At 38.9% G+C, this 12,519-nt stretch overlaps 1 protein-coding gene and 1 pseudogene across 1 annotated transcript; one reads left to right on the forward strand and one right to left on the reverse strand.

Annotated features, from left to right (window-relative positions):
• The first annotated feature begins 9,354 nt into the window (after positions 1–9,354).
• On the forward strand, positions 9,355–10,044 carry LOC148570529 (uncharacterized). Its single transcript, XM_088507075.1, has one exon. It carries the CDS (start codon positions 9,355–9,357, stop codon positions 10,042–10,044), a length of 690 nt encoding a protein of 229 aa, XP_088363201.1.
• Positions 10,045–10,383: 339 nt separating this feature from the next.
• Positions 10,384–11,281, reverse strand: LOC148570530 (uncharacterized; annotated as a pseudogene).
• Between the last annotated feature and the right edge of the window lie 1,238 nt (positions 11,282–12,519).

Raw genomic sequence — 12,519 nt, forward strand, 5'->3', positions numbered from 1 at the left:
GACGCCTAATACACTAGTAAGAGGTCCTATTTATAATAAACTAGCTACTAGGGTTTACATGAGTAAGTAATTGATGCATAAATCCACTTCCTGGGCCCACTTGGTGTGTGTTTGGGCTGAGCCTGAGTGTTGCACGTGCAGAGGCCATTTGTGGAGTTGAACGCCAGTTTCTGTGCCAGTTTGGGCGTTCAACTCTGGTTTTGGATCCTTTTCTGGCGCTGGACGCCAGATTTGGGCAGAAGGCTGGCGTTGAACGCCAGTTTACATCGTCAATTCTGGGCCAAAGTATGGACTATTATATATTGCTAGAAAGCTCTGGATGTCTACTTTCCAACGCAATTGGAAGCGCTCCATTTCGAGTTCTGTAGCTCCAGAAAATCCACTTTAAGTGCAGGGAGGTCAGAATCTAACAGCATCAGCAGTCCTTTTTCAACCTCTGAATCTGATTTCTGCTCAAGTCCCTTAATTTCAGCCAGAAAATACCTGAAATCACAGAAAAACACACAAACTCATAGTAAAGTCCAGAAATGTGAATTTAACATAAAAACTAATGAAAACATCCCTAAAAGTAACTAGATCCTACTAAAAACATACTAAAAACAATGCCAAAAAGCGTATAAATTATCCGCTCATCAGAGCCTCCGACACCTATTGATGCTAGTACTCAAACCGAGGTAGTATTATACAAATGGTGGAAAAAATCTAACCATTTAAGTATCATGTTCATTATATTTCGTATCTCAGCTAGTATCTTTGGTTCAATTCCTGATTGCGAGAATGTCAAGAATTATATAAAGGCTATTGATGAACAATTTGATTCTTTTAGGGTGAAAGTATCATTTTTGTCCCTAACGTTTCAATCGTCTTATTTAAGTTCTTAACGTTTCAAAATTGACTCAATGTTGTCCTGTCGTTAGGGATCCGTTAACAGAATTGACGGCGGGACAAAATTGAGACGATTTTGAAACATTAGGGACTTAAATAGGACGAAAACGTTGGGGACAAAAACGATACATAGAAATAAATTTTAATTTTATCTTTCAATAATATCAATTTTTTACTGTACATAGTATTCAATTATTTTTTAATTACATCTAAATAAATTACACTTAATCACATTACTTTTCTTATAAATAAATTTATTTTTTTATAATTTGACACTTAAAGTAATGTAATCTTTTTATAAATAAATAAATTTTACACTTTCATTCTAAATAAATAATGTAATGATTAGAATGAAAGTGTAAAATTATAAAAAAAAATTATAAGTAATGTGATTAAGTAATGAAAGTAAAATTACATTATTTAGATTATAATAAAAGTATAAAATTTATTTATTTATAAAAAAATTATATTACTTTAAGTGTAAAATAATAAAAAATTAATTTATTTAGAATGAAAGTATAAAATTATAAAAAAATATAAGTAGTGTGATTAAGTAATGAAAGTAAAATTACATTATTTAGAATGAAAGTGTAAAAGTTATTTATTTATAAAAAAATACATTACTTTAAGGTAAAATTATAAAAAAATTAATTTATTTAGAATGAAAGTAATGTGATTAACTGTAATTTACTTAGATGTGATTAAAAAATAATTGAATACTATGTACAGTAAAAAATTGATATTATTGAAGGATAAAATAAAAATTTATTTCTATGTATCATTTTTGTCCCCAATGTTTTTGTCCTATTTAAGTCCCTAACGTTTTAAAATCGTCTCAATTTTGTCCCGCCGTCAATTCTGTTAACGGATCCCTAACGGTAGGACAATATTGAGTCAATTTTGAAACGTTAGGGACTTAAATAGGACATTGAAACGTTAGGGACAACTTTAGGACTTAACCCGAATGTTGGGGACAAAAACGATACTTTACTCTTCTTTTAGTAAGGCACTTTCAAGCACCTTAATGGCACAATTGTCATCCATGAAGTTTACCGACGTAAGGGGTGTGCGTGAGCATATCATGAGGTTGAGAAACATAGCAACACAACTAAAGACTTTATAGGTTGAGATCTTTGACTCATTTCTAATGCATCTTATTCTGAATTCTCTTCTTATCTAGTACGCACTTTTTAAGATTTCTTATAACACACATAGAGAAAAGTAGTCCATCAATGAATTAATGGTAATGTGTGTACAAGAGACAGGAAGGCTAGTTCAAGAACTTGGTGAAAGTGCACTGTTGGTAACAAATGAGAATGGTAAGAAGCAAGCTCATAAGAAAAAAGGAAAGGGTATTGCATCCTATCTTATGAAGAAAGAAGGTGCATGATGTTTCTTTTGAAAAAAGAAAGGACACGTGAAAAAGGAGTACCCAAAGTTTAAGGCTTGGCTTGAGAAGAAAGATACTAACTTTTGTGATCTTATTCCTTCAGTGTGTTTTGAATCTAATTTTGTAAAAATATGTCATGACACTTGGTGGATTGATTCTGGTGCTGAAATTTAAATTTCAAATACCATGGAAGTTTCATAAGGAAAAGAAAACTGATAGAAAGTGAATTGAGCATCTATATGAACAATCGAATGCATTCACATGTGGAAGCTGTTGGAATATTTCGGCTTATAGTAAGTAATGGTTGTATTTTAGATTTAGAAAGAACTTTTTATATTTCAGATATCTCTAAGAATTTGATTTCTTTATCTAAACTTGTAAAACAAAAATTCTGTATAATTTTTATTGATGATACTGATGATATTATTAAAAATTCTAATATTATTGAATGTGGTACTTTAATTGGTGATTTATTTAAAGTCCATTTAGCTAATAATATTTCATCAGGTTTAATGATTATATATGGCAATGTTATGAATTAAAAATCCTCCATGTTATGATACTGTAGGTTAGGGACACATCTTCATTGGAAGAATAAAGAAATTAGTAAGTAATGGAGTTCTTAAACCTCTAAACTTTACTGATGTTGATATTTGTGTAGATTGTATTAAGGGCAAGAAAACCAAAAAGTGTCAAAAAGGTACTAAGAGGAGTTCTGACATATTAGAAATAATTTACACTGACATATGTTGTCCTGATATGTCCTCAAGTGGTTAGAAATACTTCATCTCCTTTATTGATGATTATTGATGATATATGTGTCTCTATATGCTTCATAATAAATATGAGGCATTAGATGCTTTTGAAGTTTATAAAGTTGAAGTAAACAAATAATATGAAAAGCAAATTAAGATCATGAGATCAGATAGAGATGGAGAATTCTACGGGAGATATACTAAAAATGGACAAGTACCTAGTCCATTTGCAAAGTATTTTCAAGATCATGGTATTGTGACACAATACATCATGTTTGGCACACCAAATCAAAATAGTGTAGCTAAAAGAAGATATCAAACTTTGCTTGATATGGTGATTAACAACTCCAATCTTCCTTTATCCTTATAGAATCAAGCCCTTAAGACTGCATATATATTAAATAGAGTTCCAACCAAGGCAGTTGCTAAAACGCCATTTAAACTATGGAAATGTTGAAAACCTAGTTTGAATCATATACGCATTTGGGGTTGTCTTGCTGAAGTTTGGATTTATAATCTACAAGAAAAGAAGTTGGACCTAAGGACGATAAGTACCTATTTTTTATAGGTTATGCAGAAAAGTCTAAGGGTTACAGGTTTTATTGTCCCTCCCACTCAAGTAAACTAATTAAATCTAAAAATACAATATTTTTAGAGCATGATGTGGAAAGTGGGAGAAATCGTTCTCTTAATGTTGTTGAGAAAACTTCTCTATGTACAAGAGTGATTATTCAATATAATGCCCATACAGATAGGGTCAATGTAGAACAACCTATTACTGATGTTCCACATCATGAAGATAATATAGAACAACTTATTATAATATTTTATATCATGAAGATAATATTCTAGTATATCATATGGTGGAGGATCAAACTCTTCATAATGAAAGTATTGTTTAAGAACATATTGTTCAAGAGAAATCTCAAGAAGAGGGAGAACCTATTATGCCACTACTTTTACAAAAGGTCGATGATGCAACATTAAGAAGATCAACTAGAATAAAAAAACCTACAACTTCTAGTGACTATGTAGTGTATCTTACTGAGTTTGACTATGATGTTTGTGATGAAAAAGACTCAACGACGTTTTCACAAGCAATTGAAGGTCGTAATTTTAATTTATGGCTAGATGCTATGAAGAATGAAATGCATTCTATGGCAAATAACCAAGTTTGAGATCTTGTAGAATTGCCTGATGGAGAAAAGGCTATTGGCTGTAAATGGGTCTTTAAGACTAAGAAAGATTCATCAAACAATATTGAATGATACAAGGCTCGACTTGTTGTCAAAGAATTTACTCAAAAGGAAGGAGTTAACTACAGGAAAATCTTTCCTCTTATTTCAAAGAAAGACTATTTCTGCATCATTATGGTATTGGTAGCGCACATGAAATTGCATCAAATAGATGTAAAAATTGCTTTTCTTAATGGAGATTTGGAAGAAGATGTCTATATGAGACAACCCATAGGATTTATCTCAAGTGTTGGTAAGCAGTTGGTTTACAAGCTTAAGAGAGTAATGTATGGTCTTAAGCAGGCTTTTCGATAATGGTATTTGAAGTTTCATAATGTGACTTCATTTGGATTCATTGAAAATATTTTTCATCAAAGTATATACCACAAGGTTAGTGAGAGTAAGATCATATTTCTTATCTTATATATGGATGACATTTTGCTTGCAACAAATGACTTAGGATTGTTACATGAGGTGAAATAATTTTTTCTAGACATTTTAATATGAAAGATATGGATAATGCATCTTATTCATTGGCATAAAGATTCATAGAGATAAACTTAAAGAAATTTTAGGGTTATTTCAGGAAACCTATATTAATAAAGTTCTTGAGAGGTTTAAAATGCAAAATTGTTCACCAAGTGTTGCACCTGTTGTAAAAGGTGACAAGTTTTGCTTAGATCAATGTCCCAAAAAAGAACTTGAAAAGGAACAAATGTAAAATATTCCTTATGTTTCAGTCATTTGAAGTCTAATGTATGTCTAGGTCTGTACAAGACCTAACATTACTTTTGCTGTTGGCATGTTAGAAAGATATCAAAGTAATTCAGGTATTATCCATTGGAGAGCTGCAAAGAAGGTTTTAAGGTATCTTCAAGGGACCAAGGACTTCATGCTTACATATAGAAGAACCGACAATTTGAAAATTGTTGGATACTCAAACTCATACTTTGCAGATGTGTTGATTCTAAGAAATCATCTTCAGGATATATCTTTATGCTTGCTGATGGAGCAGTTTCTTAGAAGTGTGCAAAACAGTTACTTGTAGCCACTTCTACCATGGAAGTCGAGTTTATTGCTTGTTTTGAGGCTACATCATAATGTGTTTGGTTGAAGAATTTCATCTCTGTGCTTAAGATTATGGATTGTATCTCTAGGACATTGAGATATATTGTGAGAATTCAGCTGCTATATTTATGGCTAAGAATAATAGAAGTAGAAGTCGAAGTAAGCACATCGACATTAAATATTTAGCCATTAAAGACCAAATTAGGTCTAATGCAGTGCAGATAGCGCATATTATTACTAAACAGATGATAGCTGATCCTTTAACAAAAGGCATGTCGCCAAGATTGTTTAAGGATCATGTTAGTAGTATGAGTTTATATTCAGCAACGTCACTTATATGACTTAGCTTATGTTGTATTATATGACATATTTGGATATGAAATTATTATTATTATTATTTATTTTTCATTTGGTTAGTATATATGCACATATATGATTGAGAATGACAAATAAAATTTAGTGAAGGATCTAGAATAAGCATTGGGCATATTCATACAGAAATACCACATAAAGAGTTTATTCAATTAGGAGATGTTACATTGTAATACATGCAAGATAATACTCGATTAATGAGGACCTACCGCTATAATTTGTGTAATTTGTCTTAATTGTTTGAGCATAGTATGTAATTACTGACTAGATGTAACAAATATTGGACCAAGTGAAAGAATGTTAGAATTTTATTCTATTTGTAGTCTAATTTGTTAATATAGATATTATCTAATGATATTGTAATTATTAAAAAATTTTATCAGTTAACTCTATTGGCAGTTGGTTTGTTCTTTGATGGAGAGAACACGATTGTTCACAAAAGGTATAGTTTGGGTCTCTAATTCTAATCATCATGACAGACATTTTGGTTCCATCCAAAATTAGTGGTTCAAGAATTCGAAGTTTCAAATCGAATTAAGAATATATGGTAATAATTGGAGGTACGTAAATTACTAGTTTTGTAAAATAACTAACACCATGTCCATCTATGCATGATGAGGATATTTGGAACGCTTTCTCCAAATTACACTAGATATAGTAAAATTTAATTTTGATCAAAGGTATTTTATTGAAAATCATGTAGTACAGGATAAAGTTAGAAATTAAATTTTAAATAATTCTTAAAGTTAGTATAGTTAACCAAAACGATGGTTGCAATAACATATAAAGATATGGGATAATTTGTATGTTTGGTTGGAATAAGATATAAAGATATGGGTTAGTTGTTTTATAAAATTAATAAATTGTTAATGCTTGAATTTTGTAACTTGCAAAAAATCAAGAAACAGATATGTCTTGCACATAAGGAACAATTTAATGTCACAACTTACAAAATGTGTAACAACAACCACGTGTTATTTGTGGCAGAAAAAAGAGCTGACAAATATTTTTTGCAACCAACAAAAATCTCTAGAAAAGACATATGCCATGCATACTGTATGATTGGTGTACATTGAAATTTGATATTTGTACAAATAATTTAATACATTTTACATAACCATGTTATTTGCCTCGTCTCCATCCTCATTATATGAATTATTTGGTAGTTAGCTTCAAACTCCTTTTTGTTATCATTATTATTTTCATTCCAGTTTATTTCTCTATCTTTATGTTTATCAATATCAAACTCATCTTCAACTTCATTCGTAGCTAACTATAAAAACTTAAGGGTAAAAAACCCAAATGCGTCATGGGGAGTTGAAATTTACCCAAATCCGCCAAATGAAAATCTGAGACATCAATCCACCAAAGAAGACTTTTATATAATTCAAATCAATAAAATTTGAATTAGACTTACACATAATTCGAATTGATATAGTTCAAATTATTCCCAAGCATTATTCGAATGTAGTTCGAATCAATTAGCATCGAATTATGGATGCATGGTTCGAATTATATTAATTCGAATACTAAAATCACGTGGCTTAAGGGAGTTCGAATCATCTTGATTCGAATTACTCTCATTTGGTAATTCAAAGTAATTCGAATTGACTTAATTCGAATTACATATATATAGTGCGAATGGAGTTGATTCGAATTATTGTGAGGCATAGCTCTATATATATGAGGTGTACGTGAGTTGCTCTCAATAGAAGGGTCAGATGGCTGGTGAGGATAGGTTTCTAGTGTTGGTTCACCACAGAAGATCGATTAAGAGAAAAACTCGATCCGGTGTGAAGTTCACTGATAAGGATCCTCTCTGTATTATCGCAAGGCTTACGACGAGCTATGATGACCTTGTTAGCTCTGTATTGCTGAAACTTGGTCTGGAAGGTGTGAAAAGGGTTAAGAAGTTTTTCTATCGCATTCCAACCACGGTGCTCCAAGATACCGTGAAGTATGACTGTTTCACGACCGGGAGTGATGAGGACTTGCAGGTCATGTTTTATTGTCGCCGGCAGTTTCTCGAGGTGAGGACACCAAAGCTGTTGGCAAAGTTGGTTGATGTGGTTTCCAGTTCGGGGGGTTCGAACCGGAATACGCACGCTGTAGCCACGGTGGCCGGTTCTAGCTCGAGACCTGCCGTTGCTTCTTCCTCCGTCCCTACGTACGAGCCACTGATCCAGCCTGTTGCCTCCCCTTCGTTCGCTGTTGATCTCAGCGGCAATGTCGGCGACGAGGTTGGTACAGGAGAACATCTTCCGACCTCAGTACATTGTGCTACACCTGCTGGTGTTGGAGACGGATTATTTGATGATCCAGATGACGATGATGTTGAGCCGGATCTGATTGCCGATGACAGCGGCGATGATCTCGGAGCGAGTGACCCGAGAAGGGCTGCAGGTGGATCTAGTTCTGGGACACAGCAGTACCCACCCCATTTTTCATCATTGGACCTAGATGCCATGAGGCAGGATGGGCTTCCTGGGCAGGCTACTAGATTTGGTGCTAGAGATGTGGACGGGTCTGCTGGTATGACAGAGTTCCAGGTTGGTCAGCAGTTTTAGGATAAAGATGAGGCCCTATTGAGTGTGAAGACTTACAGCATCCGCCGAGGGGTACAGTACAAGGTAGTTGAGTCTGACTATCGCCGGTATGTGGGAAAGTGTTCTGAGTTTGGGAATGGGTGCACATGGTTGATTCGGTTGAGTCTCCGGCAGCGCAAGGGCATCTGGGAAGTGAAACGGTACAACGGACCGCATACGTGTCTCGCCACCTCTATCTCCAGCGACCATAGGAGTTTGGATTATCATGTGATAGCGACATTCATTATGCCAATGGTGAGGGCAGATGCATCCGTCAACATCAAGGTGCTCCTAAATGCCACGGCTGCACACTTTGGATTCAGGCCGACGTACAGGAGGGTCTAGATGGCGAAGCAGAAGGCTGTTGCCGTCATCTATGGTGACTGGGATGAGTCGTACAATGAGCTCCCTAGGTGGGTGTTAGGAGTCCAGTTGACCATGCCTGGTTTAGTAGCAGTCCTTCGGACATGCCCTGTTCGAGTTGGGGGCCAGTTGGACGAGTCTCATGCTTATTTTCATAGGCTGTTCTGGACGTTCCCACCTTGTATCGAGGTATTCCGTCATTGCAAGCCGTTGGTGAGTATTGACGGCACCCATCTATATGGTAAGTATGGGGGAACGTTGCTTGTTGCAATTGCACAGGACGGGAACTCCAACATACTCCCTGTGGCATTTGCACTAGTTGAGGGTGAGAATATTGATTCGTGGTCCTTCTTTCTCTCTCACCTCCGTCAGCACGTCACACCGTAGCCAGGTCTGCTAGTTATTTCGGACAGGTATAACGGCATCAAGGCCGCGCTTGAGGCTCCTGATGGGGATGGCTACCTCCAGCTGCATACCGAGCATTCTGCATTCGACACGTAGCAGCCAATTTCACCCTCACCTTCAAGGGCAAAGACGCTCGGAGGCTTCTTGTGAATGCCGCATATGCAAAGACCGAAGTGGAGTTCAATTACTGGTTTGATATTCTGCGCTCTGAGAATCCGGCGATGTGTGACTGGGTGAACAGGATTGAGTATTCGTTGTGGACATAGTATTGTGATGAGGGGCGCAGATTCGGACACATGATGATCAATATCTCTGAGTGTGTGAACTCAATCCTTAAGGGTGTTAGGAACCTCCCTGTGTGCTCGTTGGTGAAGGCAACATACGGCAGGTTGGCTGAACTATTCGTCCGCAAGGGGAGGGAGGCACAGGCCCAGCTGGGTACCGGACAACAATTCAGTCAATACCTGGTAAAGTGTATCGAGGCCAATCTGAAGATGTCTAGGTGCTTCACGGTGACTGTATACGACAGGGATAACTCAGAGTACACGGTGGCAGAGACGACTCCGACTAGTTCGTTCTCACTGGGAAGCTACAGGGTCTCAATGGGTTCTCAGACATGTGATTGTGGATACTTCCAGGCACTTCATTTCCCATGTCCGCACGCATTGGCATGCTGTGCCTACTCACGTGTTACTTGGCAGCCATACGTCCACCCGGTGTATCGACTTAGTTCGGTTTTCAGTGTACATCAGATGGGATTCACTCCTCCCATCCCGGAGGGTTTCTGGCCACCTTATGACGGACCGACCGTTATACCGGACCCGAATATGAGGCGTGCGAGGGAGGGTCGTCCGAGGTCCACTCGGATACGGACCAATATGGATGAGACAGATTCGAACCAGCCCAAGAGATGTGGCCTCTGTAGGCAACCCGGACACACTCACTGGAGTTGTCCACAGGCCGGAGGACCCAGTCATGCAGTGTGAAATGAATAGTTATGTCTGGATTTGTGTTCTACTTTGTATTAGTTTGATCATCTGTACTTTTTTTCTAGAAAAAGATGTACTTGGTTTCCTAACTAGTAAGTTTTCAGTGTTGAAAAATCCGTCTCGTAGAAGACATGTATGTTAGATGTGTTAACTATTATGGAAATAAAATACATAAGGAAAATACACATGTTTTTACCGTGACTAATACATAATAATGCAATGTTAAACTAACTTTTGCATGATCTGATGGACTAACAAAATAAAATACAACACCGATAACGAAACGATATAACATACAACAAAGATCAGGAAATAACATATACCACGATACACAAATCATCTAAAGAGGTGCGACCCCGTGCCACAACGGCGTGGAACTCGTGCCTATATGACCTCTCTGGATAAGGGGCTCTTCATCCTCGATCTCGTCCTCCTCGTCCTCCAGGGGTGGCTGGGCAGGCGCCCTAGACTGGACATGTATGGTTCTGGACAAGGATGGTCCGGTGACTGAATGTGACGCACCAATACGTGCGGATGCTGGGGTCCCACCCAAGGTGAAAGGCTGAACAGGGCCCACGGAGGGAGGCTCATTCAGATCGACATCTAACGCTGTTTGTGTCCCCGACGTCTGTCCCCGTCGACAGGCAGCCTCATCCTCCTTCATGATGGTGGTGATCTCATCTAGGAAATGTGATCCACCAAAATACGCGTCAATCCCATCACCGGCAAGAAACTCTGAAAACATGGATCCCGGAATCACCCATGGCGTAGTCTCCTGATGTGCCTGGTCATCAGCCGGAACACCAACGAAGTAATCTCCCAGAGGCCCCTCTCCAAGCCCGGTGTCAGCATGGCTCGATGGATCTCCCACATCGGATCCATACCACTCTCCACCAAGTCCGCCACGATCGGGCCTAACACCCCCCACTGCAGCCCCTCCTCCATCGGTATGATCAACACGATCAGGCATATCCTGCCTAGCAGGAGCCCCCCTCCTCCTGCCTCCACGCCCTCATCATCGACCACCGCCCCTCCTGGCCTCGTCACCTTCCTCCATAGCCTGGTCCAGCCATCTCCACTCACGCTGGCTACGACGTGTCCCGACTCGAGCTCTCCTCTCAACCCGATGCCTGTCAGGAACGTCATCAACTCGGTCCATATTTGGAACTCGGCCGGCACCCCTCTGCGTCGCCTCAACCGGAATAGGAATACCTCTCGGATCTCCCAGGTACATCTCAGGTGACAAGAACCTCTTTTTATGCTGATGCCACCAGGCCAAGAACTCATGTGAAGGTCCCGGGTCAGCAACAACGTCGAACCGTAACATGTGGTCCGCACGTATCTCCCAGTGAAGGTGCCAATGCTGTAAATGGGACGGGAACCAACGGTCACCACCTCTCTCGTCCTTCGACATCAAGAAGTCGATGTTCAGGGCGGGATGCGGGGGAGGCTGTACGCCGCCAAACTGCGGTAACACTCTATCAACCTGATGCCACTCAACCACCGCAAAATATATCAGGGACGTCACACACCGCCATAACATCATATGCCGAGGCTCCAAGACCTCCGGATGAACAACCTGGAGGACGTCGGGTGTGCTATAGGGCATCCATATAAACTGAAAAAAGCAAATCAAATCTATTTGGCGAATTTGTTAAACCATATAAACTGAAAGAAGCATTAACTATACATATGAGATTAGCGTACTTACATCCCGAGCCTATAACAAGTCTATCTTCAGTCGAGCCATCTGCACCCGAGGTCCCTTCTCGCTAATCCCAGGATTGTAACCTGACCACCTGCGTAGGAAATTAAACATGGTACTGCATTGATGAGTGATTCTAAAAGGCATAAAATTGCATGAGTAATTGACAATAAATCAAATAAAGATAAATAGTACAATACGATAGTGGTACCTGGAGGCAAGGGGCCAGCTAAATGCATCATACCCAGTAGGCCTAAAACCAGGAAAACGCTAAAAAATCCAAGACTGAAGTAACTGTAACGGCCCAGCTAACTTCACTACATGTCTGTTGGCCACTCGGCACATGCACCGGTACAACCATGCTAGTGCCGCCGACCCTAACTATAGCCACCCATCTCCTCAAGCCTAGCCACAAACGGTAACCATCTGATGTGAATACGATTGCCGGACTTGTCGGTAAACAGCGGGGTGCCCAACAACATCATGATATAGGCACGGGCATAGCGCCTGACCGTCTCCTCATCTGCCCCCTCGGGGCACTCTGCGAAAGTCTCCTGGAACCAGGTACAGTTCACTGTGAACTTTTGTATTTGGTTCGCGGGAGGTAACACACCAAGCAACTCATGGAACCACTGCCAAGCTGGCCTGCCACCCTCTATGTATATGTGGAAGTCTGTCAGGCAACCACTGACGTAATGTCCATCCACTGGCAACCCCAACTGGTACGCGACATCCTGAAGTGTGATGGTGCACTCGCCGAACGGCAT

This window comes from Arachis ipaensis, chromosome B3, assembly GCF_059453495.1.
Source record: "Arachis ipaensis isolate K30076 ecotype BB chromosome B3, ASM5945349v1, whole genome shotgun sequence".
Taxonomy (NCBI): Eukaryota; Viridiplantae; Streptophyta; class Magnoliopsida; order Fabales; family Fabaceae; genus Arachis; species Arachis ipaensis.